The sequence below is a fragment of the Marmota flaviventris genome, chromosome 9, assembly GCF_047511675.1.
Source record: "Marmota flaviventris isolate mMarFla1 chromosome 9, mMarFla1.hap1, whole genome shotgun sequence".
NCBI lineage: Eukaryota > Metazoa > Chordata > Mammalia > Rodentia > Sciuridae > Marmota > Marmota flaviventris.
In genome coordinates, this window is record NC_092506.1 from 56,057,854 (window position 1) to 56,079,070 (window position 21,217).

The window sequence follows — 21,217 nt, forward strand, 5'->3', positions numbered from 1 at the left end:
GGTGGGTGGGTCGGTCGGTAGGTGGATCCATCATTCCTTCAGTTGGTCGGTCGGTGGGGGGGCTCCTGTCCGTCGTCCTCCCTCGCGTCCGTCCACTGCCTGGGCTCCTTGCTTGGGTCTTGGCTCTCACCCCTCTCCGCCCCCACTGTGATACTGCGCCGAGCCCTCCCGTCGTCGCCCTCCTCCAGGCCCCCGTCCCTTGCCAGGCCCCCTCTGCCAGGTCCCTGTCCCCCGATTGCCTTCGGGGCCAGGGCGCCTTTTGGGAAACAGGCCTGCCCCTCGCTTGGGCCCCTTGCCCTGCCTGGACCCTCGGTCCCGCACCCTGAACCCCAACAGCTGGCCGGCCGTAGACCTGGGCCTCGAGCTCGTGTTCCCCCCGCCCGTCCCACCCCCCCTTCCCTGCCTGGCCCTGTCCACACTCCTGAGTCCCCTGCCCCAGCCCTCAGCCCCTGGCTCTGCCTCCCATGACCTGGCTCCTGGCTTGAGCCTGTGCTGGCCCTTGTGGCTCAGCGCGCCCATGGGCTTTGAAAGCGGGGGCCCTTGCTTGGGCTGCCCTCCTGGTCCCCTTGGCTTGCCCGCACTGCCCTGTCCTTGTGCCGCCTGCCTGCACGCCCCCGACCCCTCCCTGCTTTGGCCTTGCACGGCGCCCCCTCTAGGTCCCTAGCCTGGGCTCCTTGCTTGGGTCCTGGCCCCACGCCCCTCTGCCACCCTTCTGCTCCCACCGCTGTACCTGCCCGCTCTCGGCCCTACTTTGTTCCCTGCCGCTGCCAGACCCCTTTGCCCGCCCGGTCCCTTTGCCCTCCCTCGCCCCAGGCCCTGCGCCCTGCGCCCTGCGCCCCGCGCCCCATGCCCAGAGACCCCACCCCCGGCAGTGGACCTGGGCCTTGAGCCTACCTTCACAGGGGCCAAGCCCTCCAGTCCCTCCCCTCGCCCCCCCCCCCAGTCCCAGGCCCTGTCCGTTCCCTTGAGTCCAGCCAGGCCTTCACACGTGGTCTCCCCTTCCATGGCCTGGCTCCTTGCTTGAGCCCAGGCCGCTCTTCTGGAGGAAACTGTCCCTGTCCCGTCGTCTCAGGCCCCTTGCTTGGGCCCCCTCCTGTGCCTCCCCTCTGTGCCCCTGGCGCTCCGTGTATCCTTGCACTGCCCGCAACCGCCCGTCCCCTGCTTGGCCCCAGCCTGGGCTCCTCGATTGGGTCCGGGCTCTCCCCGCACCCCGGCTCGGTTCCCAGTGTCTCCCCACACGGTGGTGCCCTCCTTTGGCCCTTGTTGGTTCCCGACCCCTTTCTGAGGAACTGTTCCCCTGGGTCAGCGCAGTGGACCTGTCTGGCCTGTGCGCCCTGCGGGCTCCCTCTGGGAAACACAGCCCTGCCCCTCGCCTGGGCCCCCTTGCTGCCCGAACCCTGACACCTGGCAGTGGACGAGGGCCTTGCGTCCATTTCCCCGCGCAGCGCCCTCCCTACCCCCGCCCCCGCCCTCTGGCCTTGCAGGCTGCCCCCCACCCCAACCCAGCCCTCCCCAAGCCCGACCCTTCGCGCTGCTTTCCCCTGAGCCCCAGACCGCGTTCCTCATGTCGCGTGGGGTGGCGTGGCGGGGCGTGTCGTGGCGTCGCGGGGCGTCGCGGCGTCCTGTCTGAGCTGGGGGCCCCTTGCTTGGGCCCCCTACCGCACTCCCCTCAGTGTCCCTTGCGCCGCCTGCTGTCTCCTCATCCTCGCGCTTCCTCCCCTTCCCTGCTTTCCCCTGGCGCTGGCCTCCTGCTCCTTTGCTCCCGGGGTGGGTGGGTCGGTCGGTAGGTGGATCCATCATTCCTTCAGTTGGTCGGTCGGTGGGGGGCTCCTGTCCGTCGTCCTCCCTCGCGTCCGTCCACTGCCTGGGCTCCTTGCTTGGGTCTTGGCTCTCACCCCTCTCCGCCCCCACTGTGATACTGCGCCGAGCCCTCCCGTCGTCGCCCTCCTCCAGGCCCCCGTCCCTTGCCAGGCCCCCTCTGCCAGGTCCCTGTCCCCCGATTGCCTTCGGGGCCAGGGCGCCTTTTGGGAAACAGGCCTGCCCCTCGCTTGGGCCCCTTGCCCTGCCTGGACCCTCGGTCCCGCACCCTGAACCCCAACAGCTGGCCGGCCGTAGACCTGGGCCTCGAGCTCGTGTTCCCCCCGCCCGTCCCACCCCCCCTTCCCTGCCTGGCCCTGTCCACACTCCTGAGTCCCCTGCCCCAGCCCTCAGCCCCTGGCTCTGCCTCCCATGACCTGGCTCCTGGCTTGAGCCTGTGCTGGCCCTTGTGGCTCAGCGCGCCCATGGGCTTTGAAAGCGGGGGCCCTTGCTTGGGCTGCCCTCCTGGTCCCCTTGGCTTGCCCGCACTGCCCTGTCCTTGTGCCGCCTGCCTGCACGCCCCGACCCCTCCCTGCTTTGGCCTTGCACGGCGCCCCCTCTAGGTCCCTAGCCTGGGCTCCTTGCTTGGGTCCTGGCCCGACGCCCCTCTGCCACCCTTCTGCTCCCACCGCTGTACCTGCCCGCTCTCGGCCCTACTTTGTTCCCTGCCGCTGCCAGACCCCTTTGCCCGGTCCCTTTGCCCTCCCTCGCCCCAGGCCCTGCGCCCTGCGCCCTGCGCCCCGCGCCCCATGCCCAGAGACCCCACCCCCGGCTGTGGACCTGGGCCTTGAGCCTACCTTCACAGGGGCCAAGCCCTCCAGTCCCTCCCCTCGCCCCCCCCCCAGTCCCAGGCCCTGTCCGTTCCCTTGAGTCCAGCCAGGCCTTCACACGTGGTCTCCCCTTCCATGGCCTGGCTCCTTGCTTGAGCCCAGGCCGCTCTTCTGGAGGAAACTGTCCCTGTCCCGTCGTCTCAGGCCCCTTGCTTGGGCCCCCTCCTGTGCCTCCCCTCTGTGCCCCTGGCGCTCCGTGTATCCTTGCACTGCCCGCAACCGCCCGTCCCTGCTTGGCCCCAGCCTGGGCTCCTCGATTGGGTCCGGGCTCTCCCCGCACCCCGGCTCGGTTCCCAGTGTCTCCCCACACGGTGGTGCCCTCCTTTGGCCCTTGTTGGTTCCCGACCCCTTTCTGAGGAACTGTTCCCCTGGGTCAGCGCAGTGGACCTGTCTGGCCTGTGCGCCCTGCGGGCTCCCTCTGGGAAACACAGCCCTGCCCCTCGCCTGGGCCCCCTTGCTGCCCGAACCCTGACACCTGGCAGTGGACGAGGGCCTTGCGTCCATTTCCCCGCGCAGCGCCCTCCCTACCCCCGCCCCCGCCCTCTGGCCTTGCAGGCTGCCCCCCACCCCAACCCAGCCCTCCCCAAGCCCGACCCTTCGCGCTGCTTTCCCCTGAGCCCCAGACCGCGTTCCTCATGTCGCGTGGGGTGGCGTGGCGGGGCGTGTCGTGGCGTCGCGGGGCGTCGCGGCGTCCTGTCTGAGCTGGGGGCCCCTTGCTTGGGCCCCCTACCGCACTCCCCTCAGTGTCCCTTGCGCCGCCTGCTGTCTCCTCATCCTCGCGCTTCCTCCCCTTCCCTGCTTTCCCCTGGCGCTGGCCTCCTGCTCCTTTGCTCCCGGGGTGGGTGGGTCGGTCGGTAGGTGGATCCATCATTCCTTCAGTTGGTCGGTCGGTGGGGGGCTCCTGTCCGTCGTCCTCCCTCGCGTCCGTCCACTGCCTGGGCTCCTTGCTTGGGTCTTGGCTCTCACCCCTCTCCGCCCCCACTGTGATACTGCGCCGAGCCCTCCCGTCGCCGCCCTCCTCCAGGCCCCCGTCCCTTGCCAGGCCCCCTCTGCCAGGTCCCTGTCCCCCGATTGCCTTCGGGGCCAGGGCGCCTTTTGGGAAACAGGCCTGCCCCTCGCTTGGGCCCCTTGCCCTGCCTGGACCCTCGGTCCCGCACCCTGAACCCCAACAGCTGGCCGGCCGTAGACCTGGGCCTCGAGCTCGTGTTCCCCCCGCCCGTCCCACCCCCCCTTCCCTGCCTGGCCCTGTCCACACTCCTGAGTCCCCTGCCCCAGCCCTCAGCCCCTGGCTCTGCCTCCCATGACCTGGCTCCTGGCTTGAGCCTGTGCTGGCCCTTGTGGCTCAGCGCGCCCATGGGCTTTGAAAGCGGGGGCCCTTGCTTGGGCTGCCCTCCTGGTCCCCTTGGCTTGCCCGCACTGCCCTGTCCTTGTGCCGCCTGCCTGCACGCCCCGACCCCTCCCTGCTTTGGCCTTGCACGGCGCCCCCTCTAGGTCCCTAGCCTGGGCTCCTTGCTTGGGTCCTGGCCCGACGCCCCTCTGCCACCCTTCTGCTCCCACCGCTGTACCTGCCCGCTCTCGGCCCTACTTTGTTCCCTGCCGCTGCCAGACCCCTTTGCCCGCCCGGTCCCTTTGCCCTCCCTCGCCCCAGGCCCTGCGCCCTGCGCCCTGCGCCCCGCGCCCCATGCCCAGAGACCCCACCCCCGGCAGTGGACCTGGGCCTTGAGCCTACCTTCACAGGGGCCAAGCCCTCCAGTCCCTCCCCTCGCCCCCCCCCCCCCCCCAGTCCCAGGCCCTGTCCGTTCCCTTGAGTCCAGCCAGGCCTTCACACGTGGTCTCCCCTTCCATGGCCTGGCTCCTTGCTTGAGCCCAGGCCGCTCTTCTGGAGGAAACTGTCCCTGTCCCGTCGTCTCAGGCCCCTTGCTTGGGCCCCCTCCTGTGCCTCCCCTCTGTGCCCCTGGCGCTCCGTGTATCCTTGCACTGCCCGCAACCGCCCGTCCCCTGCTTGGCCCCAGCCTGGGCTCCTCGATTGGGTCCGGGCTCTCCCCGCACCCCGGCTCGGTTCCCAGTGTCTCCCCACACGGTGGTGCCCTCCTTTGGCCCTTGTTGGTTCCCGACCCCTTTCTGAGGAACTGTTCCCCTGGGTCAGCGCAGTGGACCTGTCTGGCCTGTGCGCCCTGCGGGCTCCCTCTGGGAAACACAGCCCTGCCCCTCGCCTGGGCCCCCTTGCTGCCCGAACCCTGACACCTGGCAGTGGACGAGGGCCTTGCGTCCATTTCCCCGCGCAGCGCCCTCCCTACCCCCGCCCCCGCCCTCTGGCCTTGCAGGCTGCCCCCCACCCCAACCCAGCCCTCCCCAAGCCCGACCCTTCGCGCTGCTTTCCCCTGAGCCCCAGACCGCGTTCCTCATGTCGCGTGGGGTGGCGTGGCGGGGCGTGTCGTGGCGTCGCGGGGCGTCGCGGCGTCCTGTCTGAGCTGGGGGCCCCTTGCTTGGGCCCCCTACCGCACTCCCCTCAGTGTCCCTTGCGCCGCCTGCTGTCTCCTCATCCTCGCGCTTCCTCCCCTTCCCTGCTTTCCCCTGGCGCTGGCCTCCTGCTCCTTTGCTCCCGGGGTGGGTGGGTCGGTCGGTAGGTGGATCCATCATTCCTTCAGTTGGTCGGTCGGTGGGGGGGCTCCTGTCCGTCGTCCTCCCTCGCGTCCGTCCACTGCCTGGGCTCCTTGCTTGGGTCTTGGCTCTCACCCCTCTCCGCCCCCACTGTGATACTGCGCCGAGCCCTCCCGTCGTCGCCCTCCTCCAGGCCCCCGTCCCTTGCCAGGCCCCCTCTGCCAGGTCCCTGTCCCCCGATTGCCTTCGGGGCCAGGGCGCCTTTTGGGAAACAGGCCTGCCCCTCGCTTGGGCCCCTTGCCCTGCCTGGACCCTCGGTCCCGCACCCTGAACCCCAACAGCTGGCCGGCCGTAGACCTGGGCCTCGAGCTCGTGTTCCCCCCGCCCGTCCCACCCCCCCTTCCCTGCCTGGCCCTGTCCACACTCCTGAGTCCCCTGCCCCAGCCCTCAGCCCCTGGCTCTGCCTCCCATGACCTGGCTCCTGGCTTGAGCCTGTGCTGGCCCTTGTGGCTCAGCGCGCCCATGGGCTTTGAAAGCGGGGGCCCTTGCTTGGGCTGCCCTCCTGGTCCCCTTGGCTTGCCCGCACTGCCCTGTCCTTGTGCCGCCTGCCTGCACGCCCCCGACCCCTCCCTGCTTTGGCCTTGCACGGCGCCCCCTCTAGGTCCCTAGCCTGGGCTCCTTGCTTGGGTCCTGGCCCCACGCCCCTCTGCCACCCTTCTGCTCCCACCGCTGTACCTGCCCGCTCTCGGCCCTACTTTGTTCCCTGCCGCTGCCAGACCCCTTTGCCCGCCCGGTCCCTTTGCCCTCCCTCGCCCCAGGCCCTGCGCCCTGCGCCCTGCGCCCCGCGCCCCATGCCCAGAGACCCCACCCCCGGCAGTGGACCTGGGCCTTGAGCCTACCTTCACAGGGGCCAAGCCCTCCAGTCCCTCCCCTCGCCCCCCCCCCCCCAGTCCCAGGCCCTGTCTGTTCCCTTGAGTCCAGCCAGGCCTTCACACGTGGTCTCCCCTTCCATGGCCTGGCTCCTTGCTTGAGCCCAGGCCGCTCTTCTGGAGGAAACTGTCCCTGTCCCGTCGTCTCAGGCCCCTTGCTTGGGCCCCCTCCTGTGCCTCCCCTCTGTGCCCCTGGCGCTCCGTGTATCCTTGCACTGCCCGCAACCGCCCGTCCCCTGCTTGGCCCCAGCCTGGGCTCCTCGATTGGGTCCGGGCTCTCCCCGCACCCCGGCTCGGTTCCCAGTGTCTCCCACACGGTGGTGCCCTCCTTTGGCCCTTGTTGGTTCCCGACCCCTTTCTGAGGAACTGTTCCCCTGGGTCAGCGCAGTGGACCTGTCTGGCCTGTGCGCCCTGCGGGCTCCCTCTGGGAAACACAGCCCTGCCCCTCGCCTGGGCCCCCTTGCTGCCCGAACCCTGACACCTGGCAGTGGACGAGGGCCTTGCGTCCATTTCCCCGCGCAGCGCCCTCCCTACCCCCGCCCCCGCCCTCTGGCCTTGCAGGCTGCCCCCCACCCCAACCCAGCCCTCCCCAAGCCCGACCCTTCGCGCTGCTTTCCCCTGAGCCCCAGACCGCGTTCCTCATGTCGCGTGGGGTGGCGTGGCGGGGCGTGTCGTGGCGTCGCGGGGCGTCGCGGCGTCCTGTCTGAGCTGGGGGCCCCTTGCTTGGGCCCCCTACCGCACTCCCCTCAGTGTCCCTTGCGCCGCCTGCTGTCTCCTCATCCTCGCGCTTCCTCCCCTTCCCTGCTTTCCCCTGGCGCTGGCCTCCTGCTCCTTTGCTCCCGGGGTGGGTGGGTCGGTCGGTAGGTGGATCCATCATTCCTTCAGTTGGTCGGTCGGTGGGGGGCTCCTGTCCGTCGTCCTCCCTCGCGTCCGTCCACTGCCTGGGCTCCTTGCTTGGGTCTTGGCTCTCACCCCTCTCCGCCCCCACTGTGATACTGCGCCGAGCCCTCCCGTCGTCGCCCTCCTCCAGGCCCCCGTCCCTTGCCAGGCCCCCTCTGCCAGGTCCCTGTCCCCCGATTGCCTTCGGGGCCAGGGCGCCTTTTGGGAAACAGGCCTGCCCCTCGCTTGGGCCCCTTGCCCTGCCTGGACCCTCGGTCCCGCACCCTGAACCCCAACAGCTGGCCGGCCGTAGACCTGGGCCTCGAGCTCGTGTTCCCCCCGCCCGTCCCACCCCCCCTTCCCTGCCTGGCCCTGTCCACACTCCTGAGTCCCCTGCCCCAGCCCTCAGCCCCTGGCTCTGCCTCCCATGACCTGGCTCCTGGCTTGAGCCTGTGCTGGCCCTTGTGGCTCAGCGCGCCCATGGGCTTTGAAAGCGGGGGCCCTTGCTTGGGCTGCCCTCCTGGTCCCCTTGGCTTGCCCGCACTGCCCTGTCCTTGTGCCGCCTGCCTGCACGCCCCCGACCCCTCCCTGCTTTGGCCTTGCACGGCGCCCCCTCTAGGTCCCTAGCCTGGGCTCCTTGCTTGGGTCCTGGCCCCACGCCCCTCTGCCACCCTTCTGCTCCCACCGCTGTACCTGCCCGCTCTCGGCCCTACTTTGTTCCCTGCCGCTGCCAGACCCCTTTGCCCGCCCGGTCCCTTTGCCCTCCCTCGCCCCAGGCCCTGCGCCCTGCGCCCTGCGCCCCGCGCCCCATGCCCAGAGACCCCACCCCCGGCAGTGGACCTGGGCCTTGAGCCTACCTTCACAGGGGCCAAGCCCTCCAGTCCCTCCCCTCGCCCCCCCCCCCAGTCCCAGGCCCTGTCCGTTCCCTTGAGTCCAGCCAGGCCTTCACACGTGGTCTCCCCTTCCATGGCCTGGCTCCTTGCTTGAGCCCAGGCCGCTCTTCTGGAGGAAACTGTCCCTGTCCCGTCGTCTCAGGCCCCTTGCTTGGGCCCCCTCCTGTGCCTCCCCTCTGTGCCCCTGGCGCTCCGTGTATCCTTGCACTGCCCGCAACCGCCCGTCCCCTGCTTGGCCCCAGCCTGGGCTCCTCGATTGGGTCCGGGCTCTCCCCGCACCCCGGCTCGGTTCCCAGTGTCTCCCCACACGGTGGTGCCCTCCTTTGGCCCTTGTTGGTTCCCGACCCCTTTCTGAGGAACTGTTCCCCTGGGTCAGCGCAGTGGACCTGTCTGGCCTGTGCGCCCTGCGGGCTCCCTCTGGGAAACACAGCCCTGCCCCTCGCCTGGGCCCCCTTGCTGCCCGAACCCTGACACCTGGCAGTGGACGAGGGCCTTGCGTCCATTTCCCCGCGCAGCGCCCTCCCTACCCCCGCCCCCGCCCTCTGGCCTTGCAGGCTGCCCCCCACCCCAACCCAGCCCTCCCCAAGCCCGACCCTTCGCGCTGCTTTCCCCTGAGCCCCAGACCGCGTTCCTCATGTCGCGTGGGGTGGCGTGGCGGGGCGTGTCGTGGCGTCGCGGGGCGTCGCGGCGTCCTGTCTGAGCTGGGGGCCCCTTGCTTGGGCCCCCTACCGCACTCCCCTCAGTGTCCCTTGCGCCGCCTGCTGTCTCCTCATCCTCGCGCTTCCTCCCCTTCCCTGCTTTCCCCTGGCGCTGGCCTCCTGCTCCTTTGCTCCCGGGGTGGGTGGGTCGGTCGGTAGGTGGATCCATCATTCCTTCAGTTGGTCGGTCGGTGGGGGGCTCCTGTCCGTCGTCCTCCCTCGCGTCCGTCCACTGCCTGGGCTCCTTGCTTGGGTCTTGGCTCTCACCCCTCTCCGCCCCCACTGTGATACTGCGCCGAGCCCTCCCGTCGTCGCCCTCCTCCAGGCCCCCGTCCCTTGCCAGGCCCCCTCTGCCAGGTCCCTGTCCCCCGATTGCCTTCGGGGCCAGGGCGCCTTTTGGGAAACAGGCCTGCCCCTCGCTTGGGCCCCTTGCCCTGCCTGGACCCTCGGTCCCGCACCCTGAACCCCAACAGCTGGCCGGCCGTAGACCTGGGCCTCGAGCTCGTGTTCCCCCCGCCCGTCCCACCCCCCCTTCCCTGCCTGGCCCTGTCCACACTCCTGAGTCCCCTGCCCCAGCCCTCAGCCCCTGGCTCTGCCTCCCATGACCTGGCTCCTGGCTTGAGCCTGTGCTGGCCCTTGTGGCTCAGCGCGCCCATGGGCTTTGAAAGCGGGGGCCCTTGCTTGGGCTGCCCTCCTGGTCCCCTTGGCTTGCCCGCACTGCCCTGTCCTTGTGCCGCCTGCCTGCACGCCCCGACCCCTCCCTGCTTTGGCCTTGCACGGCGCCCCCTCTAGGTCCCTAGCCTGGGCTCCTTGCTTGGGTCCTGGCCCGACGCCCCTCTGCCACCCTTCTGCTCCCACCGCTGTACCTGCCCGCTCTCGGCCCTACTTTGTTCCCTGCCGCTGCCAGACCCCTTTGCCCGGTCCCTTTGCCCTCCCTCGCCCCAGGCCCTGCGCCCTGCGCCCTGCGCCCCGCGCCCCATGCCCAGAGACCCCACCCCCGGCTGTGGACCTGGGCCTTGAGCCTACCTTCACAGGGGCCAAGCCCTCCAGTCCCTCCCCTCGCCCCCCCCCCCAGTCCCAGGCCCTGTCCGTTCCCTTGAGTCCAGCCAGGCCTTCACACGTGGTCTCCCCCTTCCATGGCCTGGCTCCTTGCTTGAGCCCAGGCCGCTCTTCTGGAGGAAACTGTCCCTGTCCCGTCGTCTCAGGCCCCTTGCTTGGGCCCCCTCCTGTGCCTCCCCTCTGTGCCCCTGGCGCTCCGTGTATCCTTGCACTGCCCGCAACCGCCCGTCCCCTGCTTGGCCCCAGCCTGGGCTCCTCGATTGGGTCCGGGCTCTCCCCGCACCCCGGCTCGGTTCCCAGTGTCTCCCCACACGGTGGTGCCCTCCTTTGGCCCTTGTTGGTTCCCGACCCCTTTCTGAGGAACTGTTCCCCTGGGTCAGCGCAGTGGACCTGTCTGGCCTGTGCGCCCTGCGGGCTCCCTCTGGGAAACACAGCCCTGCCCCTCGCCTGGGCCCCCTTGCTGCCCGAACCCTGACACCTGGCAGTGGACGAGGGCCTTGCGTCCATTTCCCCGCGCAGCGCCCTCCCTACCCCCGCCCCCGCCCTCTGGCCTTGCAGGCTGCCCCCCACCCCAACCCAGCCCTCCCCAAGCCCGACCCTTCGCGCTGCTTTCCCCTGAGCCCCAGACCGCGTTCCTCATGTCGCGTGGGGTGGCGTGGCGGGGCGTGTCGTGGCGTCGCGGGGCGTCGCGGCGTCCTGTCTGAGCTGGGGGCCCCTTGCTTGGGCCCCCTACCGCACTCCCCTCAGTGTCCCTTGCGCCGCCTGCTGTCTCCTCATCCTCGCGCTTCCTCCCCTTCCCTGCTTTCCCCTGGCGCTGGCCTCCTGCTCCTTTGCTCCCGGGGTGGGTGGGTCGGTCGGTAGGTGGATCCATCATTCCTTCAGTTGGTCGGTCGGTGGGGGGCTCCTGTCCGTCGTCCTCCCTCGCGTCCGTCCACTGCCTGGGCTCCTTGCTTGGGTCTTGGCTCTCACCCCTCTCCGCCCCCACTGTGATACTGCGCCGAGCCCTCCCGTCGTCGCCCTCCTCCAGGCCCCCGTCCCTTGCCAGGCCCCCTCTGCCAGGTCCCTGTCCCCCGATTGCCTTCGGGGCCAGGGCGCCTTTTGGGAAACAGGCCTGCCCCTCGCTTGGGCCCCTTGCCCTGCCTGGACCCTCGGTCCCGCACCCTGAACCCCAACAGCTGGCCGGCCGTAGACCTGGGCCTCGAGCTCGTGTTCCCCCGCCCGTCCCACCCCCCCTTCCCTGCCTGGCCCTGTCCACACTCCTGAGTCCCCTGCCCCAGCCCTCAGCCCCTGGCTCTGCCTCCCATGACCTGGCTCCTGGCTTGAGCCTGTGCTGGCCCTTGTGGCTCAGCGCGCCCATGGGCTTTGAAAGCGGGGGCCCTTGCTTGGGCTGCCCTCCTGGTCCCCTTGGCTTGCCCGCACTGCCCTGTCCTTGTGCCGCCTGCCTGCACGCCCCCGACCCCTCCCTGCTTTGGCCTTGCACGGCGCCCCCTCTAGGTCCCTAGCCTGGGCTCCTTGCTTGGGTCCCGGCCCCACGCCCCTCTGCCACCCTTCTGCTCCCACCGCTGTACCTGCCCGCTCTCGGCCCTACTTTGTTCCCTGCCGCTGCCAGACCCCTTTGCCCGCCCGGTCCCTTTGCCCTCCCTCGCCCCAGGCCCTGCGCCCTGCGCCCTGCGCCCCGCGCCCCATGCCCAGAGACCCCACCCCCGGCAGTGGACCTGGGCCTTGAGCCTACCTTCACAGGGGCCAAGCCCTCCAGTCCCTCCCCTCGCCCCCCCCCCCCCAGTCCCAGGCCCTGTCCGTTCCCTTGAGTCCAGCCAGGCCTTCACACGTGGTCTCCCCTTCCATGGCCTGGCTCCTTGCTTGAGCCCAGGCCGCTCTTCTGGAGGAAACTGTCCCTGTCCCGTCGTCTCAGGCCCCTTGCTTGGGCCCCCTCCTGTGCCTCCCCTCTGTGCCCCTGGCGCTCCGTGTATCCTTGCACTGCCCGCAACCGCCCGTCCCCTGCTTGGCCCCAGCCTGGGCTCCTCGATTGGGTCCGGGCTCTCCCCGCACCCCGGCTCGGTTCCCAGTGTCTCCCCACACGGTGGTGCCCTCCTTTGGCCCTTGTTGGTTCCCGACCCCTTTCTGAGGAACTGTTCCCCTGGGTCAGCGCAGTGGACCTGTCTGGCCTGTGCGCCCTGCGGGCTCCCTCTGGGAAACACAGCCCTGCCCCTCGCCTGGGCCCCCTTGCTGCCCGAACCCTGACACCTGGCAGTGGACGAGGGCCTTGCGTCCATTTCCCCGCGCAGCGCCCTCCCTACCCCCGCCCCCGCCCTCTGGCCTTGCAGGCTGCCCCCCACCCCAACCCAGCCCTCCCCAAGCCCGACCCTTCGCGCTGCTTTCCCCTGAGCCCCAGACCGCGTTCCTCATGTCGCGTGGGGTGGCGTGGCGGGGCGTGTCGTGGCGTCGCGGGGCGTCGCGGCGTCCTGTCTGAGCTGGGGGCCCCTTGCTTGGGCCCCCTACCGCACTCCCCTCAGTGTCCCTTGCGCCGCCTGCTGTCTCCTCATCCTCGCGCTTCCTCCCCTTCCCTGCTTTCCCCTGCGCTGGCCTCCTGCTCCTTTGCTCCCGGGGTGGGTGGGTCGGTCGGTAGGTGGATCCATCATTCCTTCAGTTGGTCGGTCGGTGGGGGCTCCTGTCCGTCGTCCTCCCTCGCGTCCGTCCACTGCCTGGGCTCCTTGCTTGGGTCTTGGCTCTCACCCCTCTCCGCCCCCACTGTGATACTGCGCCGAGCCCTCCCGTCGTCGCCCTCCTCCAGGCCCCCGTCCCTTGCCAGGCCCCCTCTGCCAGGTCCCTGTCCCCCGATTGCCTTCGGGGCCAGGGCGCCTTTTGGGAAACAGGCCTGCCCCTCGCTTGGGCCCCTTGCCCTGCCTGGACCCTCGGTCCCGCACCCTGAACCCCAACAGCTGGCCGGCCGTAGACCTGGGCCTCGAGCTCATGTTCCCCCCGCCCGTCCCACCCCCCCTTCCCTGCCTGGCCCTGTCCACACTCCTGAGTCCCCTGCCCCAGCCCTCAGCCCCTGGCTCTGCCTCCCATGACCTGGCTCCTGGCTTGAGCCTGTGCTGGCCCTTGTGGCTCAGCGCGCCCATGGGCTTTGAAAGCGGGGGCCCTTGCTTGGGCTGCCCTCCTGGTCCCCTTGGCTTGCCCGCACTGCCCTGTCCTTGTGCCGCCTGCCTGCACGCCCCCGACCCCTCCCTGCTTTGGCCTTGCACGGCGCCCCCTCTAGGTCCCTAGCCTGGGCTCCTTGCTTGGGTCCCGGCCCCACGCCCCTCTGCCACCCTTCTGCTCCCACCGCTGTACCTGCCCGCTCTCGGCCCTACTTTGTTCCCTGCCGCTGCCAGACCCCTTTGCCCGGTCCCTTTGCCCTCCCTCGCCCCAGGCCCTGCGCCCTGCGCCCTGCGCCCCGCGCCCCATGCCCAGAGACCCCACCCCGGCAGTGGACCTGGGCCTTGAGCCTACCTTCACAGGGGCCAAGCCCTCCAGTCCCTCCCCTCGCCCCCCCCCCCCCAGTCCCAGGCCCTGTCCGTTCCCTTGAGTCCAGCCAGGCCTTCACACGTGGTCTCCCCTTCCATGGCCTGGCTCCTTGCTTGAGCCAGGCCGCTCTTCTGGAGGAAACTGTCCTGTCCCGTCGTCTCAGGCCCCTTGCTTGGGCCCCCTCCTGTGCCTCCCCTCTGTGCCCCTGGCGCTCCGTGTATCCTTGCACTGCCCGCAACCGCAACCGCCCGTCCCCTGCTTGGCCCCAGCCTGGGCTCCTCGATTGGGTCCGGGCTCTCCCCCGCACCCCGGCTCGGTTCCCAGTGTCTCCCCACACGGTGGTGCCCTCCTTTGGCCCTTGTTGGTTCCCGACCCCTTTCTGAGGAACTGTTCCCCTGGGTCAGCGCAGTGGACCTGTCTGGCCTGTGCGCCCTGCGGGCTCCCTCTGGGAAACACAGCCCTGCCCCTCGCCTGGGCCCCCTTGCTGCCCGAACCCTGACACCTGGCAGTGGACGAGGGCCTTGCGTCCATTTCCCCGCGCAGCGCCCTCCCTACCCCCGCCCCCGCCCTCTGGCCTTGCAGGCTGCCCCCCACCCCAACCCAGCCCTCCCCAAGCCCGACCCTTCGCGCTGCTTTCCCTGAGCCCCAGACCGCGTTCGTCATGTCGCGTGGGGTGGCGTGGCGGGGCGTGTCGTGGCGTCGCGGGGCGTCGCGGCGTCCTGTCTGAGCTGGGGGCCCCTTGCTTGGGCCCCCTACCGCACTCCCCTCAGTGTCCCTTGCGCCGCCTGCTGTCTCCTCATCCTCGCGCTTCCTCCCCTTCCCTGCTTTCCCCTGGCGCTGGCCTCCTGCTCCTTTGCTCCCGGGGTGGGTGGGTCGGTCGGTAGGTGGATCCATCATTCCTTCAGTTGGTCGGTCGGTGGGGGGCTCCTGTCCGTCGTCCTCCCTCGCGTCCGTCCACTGCCTGGGCTCCTTGCTTGGGTCTTGGCTCTCACCCCTCTCCGCCCCCACTGTGATACTGCGCCGAGCCCTCCCGTCGCCGCCCTCCTCCAGGCCCCCGTCCCTTGCCAGGCCCCCTCTGCCAGGTCCCTGTCCCCCGATTGCCTTCGGGGCCAGGGCGCCTTTTGGGAAACAGGCCTGCCCCTCGCTTGGGCCCCTTGCCCTGCCTGGACCCTCGGTCCCGCACCCTGAACCCCAACAGCTGGCCGGCCGTAGACCTGGGCCTCGAGCTCGTGTTCCCCCCGCCCGTCCCACCCCCCCTTCCCTGCCTGGCCCTGTCCACACTCCTGAGTCCCCTGCCCCAGCCCTCAGCCCCTGGCTCTGCCTCCCATGACCTGGCTCCTGGCTTGAGCCTGTGCTGGCCCTTGTGGCTCAGCGCGCCCATGGGCTTTGAAAGCGGGGGCCCTTGCTTGGGCTGCCCTCCTGGTCCCCTTGGCTTGCCCGCACTGCCCTGTCCTTGTGCCGCCTGCCTGCACGCCCCGACCCCTCCCTGCTTTGGCCTTGCACGGCGCCCCCTCTAGGTCCCTAGCCTGGGCTCCTTGCTTGGGTCCTGGCCCGACGCCCCTCTGCCACCCTTCTGCTCCCACCGCTGTACCTGCCCGCTCTCGGCCCTACTTTGTTCCCTGCCGCTGCCAGACCCCTTTGCCCGCCCGGTCCCTTTGCCCTCCCTCGCCCCAGGCCCTGCGCCCTGCGCCCTGCGCCCCGCGCCCCATGCCCAGAGACCCCACCCCCGGCAGTGGACCTGGGCCTTGAGCCTACCTTCACAGGGGCCAAGCCCTCCAGTCCCTCCCCTCGCCCCCCCCCCCCCAGTCCCAGGCCCTGTCCGTTCCCTTGAGTCCAGCCAGGCCTTCACACGTGGTCTCCCCTTCCATGGCCTGGCTCCTTGCTTGAGCCCAGGCCGCTCTTCTGGAGGAAACTGTCCCTGTCCCGTCGTCTCAGGCCCCTTGCTTGGGCCCCCTCCTGTGCCTCCCCTCTGTGCCCCTGGCGCTCCGTGTATCCTTGCACTGCCCGCAACCGCAACCGCCCGTCCCCTGCTTGGCCCCAGCCTGGGCTCCTCGATTGGGTCCGGGCTCTCCCCGCACCCCGGCTCGGTTCCCAGTGTCTCCCCACACGGTGGTGCCCTCCTTTGGCCCTTGTTGGTTCCCGACCCCTTTCTGAGGAACTGTTCCCCTGGGTCAGCGCAGTGGACCTGTCTGGCCTGTGCGCCCTGCGGGCTCCCTCTGGGAAACACAGCCCTGCCCCTCGCCTGGGCCCCCTTGCTGCCCGAACCCTGACACCTGGCAGTGGACGAGGGCCTTGCGTCCATTTCCCCGCGCAGCGCCCTCCCTACCCCCGCCCCCGCCCTCTGGCCTTGCAGGCTGCCCCCCACCCCAACCCAGCCCTCCCCAAGCCCGACCCTTCGCGCTGCTTTCCCCTGAGCCCCAGACCGCGTTCCTCATGTCGCGTGGGGTGGCGTGGCGGGGCGTGTCGTGGCGTCGCGGGGCGTCGCGGCGTCCTGTCTGAGCTGGGGGCCCCTTGCTTGGGCCCCCTACCGCACTCCCCTCAGTGTCCCTTGCGCCGCCTGCTGTCTCCTCATCCTCGCGCTTCCTCCCCTTCCCTGCTTTCCCCTGGCGCTGGCCTCCTGCTCCTTTGCTCCCGGGGTGGGTGGGTCGGTCGGTAGGTGGATCCATCATTCCTTCAGTTGGTCGGTCGGTGGGGGGCTCCTGTCCGTCGTCCTCCCTCGCGTCCGTCCACTGCCTGGGCTCCTTGCTTGGGTCTTGGCTCTCACCCCTCTCCGCCCCCACTGTGATACTGCGCCGAGCCCTCCCGTCGTCGCCCTCCTCCAGGCCCCCGTCCCTTGCCAGGCCCCCTCTGCCAGGTCCCTGTCCCCCGATTGCCTTCGGGGCCAGGGCGCCTTTTGGGAAACAGGCCTGCCCCTCGCTTGGGCCCCTTGCCCTGCCTGGACCCTCGGTCCCGCACCCTGAACCCCAACAGCTGGCCGGCCGTAGACCTGGGCCTCGAGCTCGTGTTCCCCCCGCCCGTCCCACCCCCCCTTCCCTGCCTGGCCCTGTCCACACTCCTGAGTCCCCTGCCCCAGCCCTCAGCCCCTGGCTCTGCCTCCCATGACCTGGCTCCTGGCTTGAGCCTGTGCTGGCCCTTGTGGCTCAGCGCGCCCATGGGCTTTGAAAGCGGGGGCCCTTGCTTGGGCTGCCCTCCTGGTCCCCTTGGCTTGCCCGCACTGCCCTGTCCTTGTGCCGCCTGCCTGCACGCCCCGACCCCTCCCTGCTTTGGCCTTGCACGGCGCCCCCTCTAGGTCCCTAGCCTGGGCTCCTTGCTTGGGTCCTGGCCCGACGCCCCTCTGCCACCCTTCTGCTCCCACCGCTGTACCTGCCCGCTCTCGGCCCTACTTTGTTCCCTGCCGCTGCCAGACCCCTTTGCCCGCCCGGTCCCTTTGCCCTCCCTCGCCCCAGGCCCTGCGCCCTGCGCCCTGCGCCCCGCGCCCCATGCCCAGAGACCCCACCCCCGGCAGTGGACCTGGGCCTTGAGCCTACCTTCACAGGGGCCAAGCCCTCCAGTCCCTCCCCTCGCCCCCCCCCCCCCAGTCCCAGGCCCTGTCCGTTCCCTTGAGTCCAGCCAGGCCTTCACACGTGGTCTCCCCTTCCATGGCCTGGCTCCTTGCTTGAGCCCAGGCCGCTCTTCTGGAGGAAACTGTCCCTGTCCCGTCGTCTCAGGCCCCTTGCTTGGGCCCCCTCCTGTGCCTCCCCTCTGTGCCCCTGGCGCTCCGTGTATCCTTGCACTGCCCGCAACCGCAACCGCCCGTCCCCTGCTTGGCCCCAGCCTGGGCTCCTCGATTGGGTCCGGGCTCTCCCCGCACCCCGGCTCGGTTCCCAGTGTCTCCCCACACGGTGGTGCCCTCCTTTGGCCCTTGTTGGTTCCCGACCCCTTTCTGAGGAACTGTTCCCCTGGGTCAGCGCAGTGGACCTGTCTGGCCTGTGCGCCCTGCGGGCTCCCTCTGGGAAACACAGCCCTGCCCCTCGCCTGGGCCCCCTTGCTGCCCGAACCCTGACACCTGGCAGTGGACGAGGGCCTTGCGTCCATTTCCCCGCGCAGCGCCCTCCCTACCCCCGCCCCCGCCCTCTGGCCTTGCAGGCTGCCCCCCACCCCAACCCAGCCCTCCCCAAGCCCGACCCTTCGCGCTGCTTTCCCCTGAGCCCCAGACCGCGTTCCTCATGTCGCGTGGGGTGGCGTGGCGGGGCGTGTCGTGGCGTCGCGGGGCGTCGCGGCGTCCTGTCTGAGCTGGGGGCCCCTTGCTTGGGCCCCCTACCGCACTCCCCTCAGTGTCCCTTGCGCCGCCTGCTGTCTCCTCATCCTCGCGCTTCCTCCCCTTCCCTGCTTTCCCCTGGCGCTGGCCTCCTGCTCCTTTGCTCCCGGGGTGGGTGGGTCGGTCGGTAGGTGGATCCATCATTCCTTCAGTTGGTCGGTCGGTGGGGGGCTCCTGTCCGTCGTCCTCCCTCGCGTCCGTCCACTGCCTGGGCTCCTTGCTTGGGTCTTGGCTCTCACCCCTCTCCGCCCCCACTGTGATACTGCGCCGAGCCCTCCCGTCGTCGCCCTCCTCCAGGCCCCCGTCCCTTGCCAGGCCCCCTCTGCCAGGTCCCTGTCCCCCGATTGCCTTCGGGGCCAGGGCGCCTTTTGGGAAACAGGCCTGCCCCTCGCTTGGGCCCCTTGCCCTGCCTGGACCCTCGGTCCCGCACCCTGAACCCCAACAGCTGGCCGGCCGTAGACCTGGGCCTCGAGCTCGTGTTCCCCCCGCCCGTCCCACCCCCCCTTCCCTGCCTGGCCCTGTCCACACTCCTGAGTCCCCTGCCCCAGCCCTCAGCCCCTGGCTCTGCCTCCCATGACCTGGCTCCTGGCTTGAGCCTGTGCTGGCCCTTGTGGCTCAGCGCGCCCATGGGCTTTGAAAGCGGGGGCCCTTGCTTGGGCTGCCCTCCTGGTCCCCTTGGCTTGCCCGCACTGCCCTGTCCTTGTGCCGCCTGCCTGCACGCCCCGACCCCTCCCTGCTTTGGCCTTGCACGGCGCCCCCTCTAGGTCCCTAGCCTGGGCTCCTTGCTTGGGTCCTGGCCCGACGCCCCTCTGCCACCCTTCTGCTCCCACCGCTGTACCTGCCCGCTCTCGGCCCTACTTTGTTCCCTGCCGCTGCCAGACCCCTTTGCCCGCCCGGTCCCTTTGCCCTCCCTCGCCCCAGGCCCTGCGCCCTGCGCCCTGCGCCCCGCGCCCCATGCCCAGAGACCCCACCCCCGGCAGTGGACCTGGGCCTTGAGCCTACCTTCACAGGGGCCAAGCCCTCCAGTCCCTCCCCTCGCCCCCCCCCCCCCAGTCCCAGGCCCTGTCCGTTCCCTTGAGTCCAGCCAGGCCTTCACACGTGGTCTCCCCTTCCATGGCCTGGCTCCTTGCTTGAGCCCAGGCCGCTCTTCTGGAGGAAACTGTCCCTGTCCCGTCGTCTCAGGCCCCTTGCTTGGGCCCCCTCCTGTGCCTCCCCTCTGTGCCCCTGGCGCTCCGTGTATCCTTGCACTGCCCGCAACCGCAACCGCCCGTCCCCTGCTTGGCCCCAGCCTGGGCTCCTCGATTGGGTCCGGGCTCTCCCCGCACCCCGGCTCGGTTCCCAGTGTCTCCCCACACGGTGGTGCCCTCCTTTGGCCCTTGTTGGTTCCCGACCCCTTTCTGAGGAACTGTTCCCCTGGGTCAGCGCAGTGGACCTGTCTGGCCTGTGCGCCCTGCGGGCTCCCTCTGGGAAACACAGCCCTGCCCCTCGCCTGGGCCCCCTTGCTGCCCGAACCCTGACACCTGGCAGTGGACGAGGGCCTTGCGTCCATTTCCCCGCGCAGCGCCCTCCCTACCCCCGCCCCCGCCCTCTGGCCTTGCAGGCTGCCCCCCACCCCAACCCAGCCCTCCCCAAGCCCGACCCTTCGCGCTGCTTTCCCCTGAGCCCCAGACCGCGTTCCTCATGTCGCGTGGGGTGGCGTGGCGGGGCGTGTCGTGGCGTCGCGGGGCGTCGCGGCGTCCTGTCTGAGCTGGGGGCCCCTTGCTTGGGCCCCCTACCGCACTCCCCTCAGTGTCCCTTGCGCCGCCTGCTGTCTCCTCATCCTCGCGCTTCCTCCCCTTCCCTGCTTTCCCCTGGCGCTGGCCTCCTGCTCCTTTGCTCCCGGGGTGGGTGGGTCGGTCGGTAGGTGGATCCATCATTCCTTCAGTTGGTCGGTCGGTGGGGGGCTCCTGTCCGTCGTCCTCCCTCGCGTCCGTCCACTGCCTGGGCTCCTTGCTTGGGTCTTGGCTCTCACCCCTCTCCGCCCCCACTGTGATACTGCGCCGAGCCCTCCCGTCGTCGCCCTCCTCCAGGCCCCCGTCCCTTGCCAGGCCCCCTCTGCCAGGTCCCTGTCCCCCGATTGCCTTCGGGGCCAGGGCGCCTTTTGGGAAACAGGCCTGCCCCTCGCTTGGGCCCCTTGCCCTGCCTGGACCCTCGGTCCCGCACCCTGAACCCCAACAGCTGGCCGGCCGTAGACCTGGGCCTCGAGCTCGTGTTCCCCCCGCCCGTCCCACCCCCCCTTCCCTGCCTGGCCCTGTCCACACTCCTGAGTCCCCTGCCCCAGCCCTCAGCCCCTGGCTCTGCCTCCCATGACCTGGCTCCTGGCTTGAGCCTGTGCTGGCCCTTGTGGCTCAGCGCGCCCATGGGCTTTGAAAGCGGGGGCCCTTGCTTGGGCTGCCCTCCTGGTCCCCTTGGCTTGCCCGCACTGCCCTGTCCTTGTGCCGCCTGCCTGCACGCCCCCGACCCCTCTCTGCTTTGGCCTTGCACGGCGCCCCCTCTAGGTCCCTAGCCTGGGCTCCTTGCTTGGGTCCCGGCCCCACGCCCCTCTGCCACCCTTCTGCTCCCACCGCTGTACCTGCCCGCCCTCGGCCCTACTTTGTTCCCTGCCGCTGCCAGACCCCTTTGCCTGGTCCCTTTGCCCTCCCTCGCCCCAGGCCCTGCGCCCTGCGCCCTGCGCCCTGCGCCCCGCGCCCCGCGCACCGCGCCCCATGCCCAGAGACCCCACCCCCGGCAGTGGACCTGGGCCTTGAGCCTACCTTCACAGGGGCCAAGCCCTCCAGTCCCTCCCCTCGCCCCCCCCCCCCCCCCCCCAGTCCCAGGCCCTGTCCGTTCCCTTGAGTCCAGCCAGGCCTTCACACGTGGTCTCCCCTTCCATGGCCTGGCTCCTTGCTTGAGCCCAGGCCGCTCTTCTGGAGGAAACTGTCCCTGTCCCATTGTCTCAGGCCCCTTGCTTGGGCCCCCTCCTGTGCCTCCCCTCTGTGCCCCTGGCGCTCCGTGTATCCTTGCACTGCCTGCAACCGCCCGTCCCCTGCTTGGCCCCAGCCTGGGCTCCTCGATTGGGTCCGGGCTCTCCCCGCACCCCGGCTCGGTTCCCAGTGTCTCCCCACACGGTGGTGCCCTCCTTTGGCCCTTGTTGGTTCCCGACCCCTTTCTGAGGAACTGTTCCCCTGGGTCAGCGCAGTGGACCTGTCTGGCCTGTGTGCCCTGCGGGCTCCCTCTGGGAAACACAGCCCTGCCCCTCGCCTGGGCCCCCTTGCTGCCCGAACCCTGACACCTGGCAGTGGACGAGGGCCTTGCGTCCATTTCCCCGCGCAGCGCCCTCCCTACCCCCGCCCCCGCCCTCTGGCCTTGCAGGCTGCCCCCCACCCCAACCCAGCCCTCCCCAAGCCCGACCCTTCGCGCTGCTTTCCCCTGAGCCCCAGACCGTGTTCCTCATGTCGCGTGGGGTGGCGTGGCGGGGCGTGTCATGGCGTCCTGCCTGGACCCTGGGTCCTGCACCCTGAACCTGGACACCTTCCTGTAGACCTAGCCCTCAGCCAGTTTCTCCCTTTCATGCTCAACCTGCTTCTGTTCCCTCCCCTTGCACACGTGTGAGCCCCCTCCCCTAGTCCTTAGCCTGTGGCTGTGTTTT

The 21,217-nt window shown here is 70.4% G+C and overlaps 3 protein-coding genes across 3 annotated transcripts; all 3 read right to left on the reverse strand.

Moving 5' to 3' along the window:
• Positions 1-3,060: 3,060 nt before the first annotated feature.
• Positions 3,061-5,324, reverse strand: LOC139706983 (spidroin-1-like). The gene is made up of 2 exons (XM_071616965.1): positions 4,844-5,324; positions 3,061-3,845 (listed from the first exon to the last, which is right to left on the reverse strand). The coding sequence occupies exons 1-2, from the start codon at positions 5,322-5,324 to the stop codon at positions 3,061-3,063; spliced, it is 1,266 nt and encodes a 421-aa protein (XP_071473066.1).
• A 7-nt stretch (positions 5,325-5,331) lies between these two features.
• Positions 5,332-9,667, reverse strand: LOC139706984 (spidroin-1-like). Its single transcript, XM_071616966.1, has 4 exons — positions 9,554-9,667; positions 8,376-9,063; positions 6,611-7,381; positions 5,332-5,615 (listed from the first exon to the last, which is right to left on the reverse strand). Exons 1-4 carry the CDS (start codon positions 9,665-9,667, stop codon positions 5,332-5,334), a joined length of 1,857 nt encoding a protein of 618 aa, XP_071473067.1.
• Positions 9,668-13,412: 3,745 nt separating this feature from the next.
• Positions 13,413-20,296, reverse strand: LOC139706985 (spidroin-1-like). Its single transcript, XM_071616967.1, has 5 exons — positions 20,162-20,296; positions 18,983-19,670; positions 17,211-17,981; positions 15,439-16,209; positions 13,413-14,437 (listed from the first exon to the last, which is right to left on the reverse strand). The coding sequence occupies exons 1-5, from the start codon at positions 20,294-20,296 to the stop codon at positions 13,413-13,415; spliced, it is 3,390 nt and encodes a 1,129-aa protein (XP_071473068.1).
• Positions 20,297-21,217: the final 921 nt, after the last annotated feature.

Bases quoted from the DNA above. Each gene is read 5' to 3' on its own strand.
- LOC139706983 (XM_071616965.1), bottom strand. From the start codon at position 5,324: ATGGATCCACCTACCGACCGACCCACCCACCCCGGGAGCAAAGGAGCA. The intron at 3,846-4,843 runs GTCCACTGCGCT...GTTGGGGTTCAG, and splicing joins AGGGCGCACAGGCCAGACAG to GGTGCGGGACCGAGGGTCCA.
- LOC139706984 (XM_071616966.1), bottom strand. From the start codon at position 9,667: ATGGGGCGCGGGGCGCAGGGCGCAGGGCGCAGGGCCTGGGGCGAGGGA. The intron at 9,064-9,553 runs GTACAGCGGTGG...CTGGCCCCGAAG, and splicing joins GTAGGGCCGAGAGCGGGCAG to GCAATCGGGGGACAGGGACC. The intron at 5,616-6,610 runs GTCCACTGCGCT...GTTGGGGTTCAG, and splicing joins AGGGCGCACAGGCCAGACAG to GGTGCGGGACCGAGGGTCCA.
- LOC139706985 (XM_071616967.1), bottom strand. From the start codon at position 20,296: ATGGGGCGCGGTGCGCGGGGCGCGGGGCGCAGGGCGCAGGGCGCAGGG. The intron at 19,671-20,161 runs GTACAGCGGTGG...CTGGCCCCGAAG, and splicing joins GTAGGGCCGAGGGCGGGCAG to GCAATCGGGGGACAGGGACC. The intron at 14,438-15,438 runs GTCCACTGCGCT...GTTGGGGTTCAG, and splicing joins AGGGCGCACAGGCCAGACAG to GGTGCGGGACCGAGGGTCCA.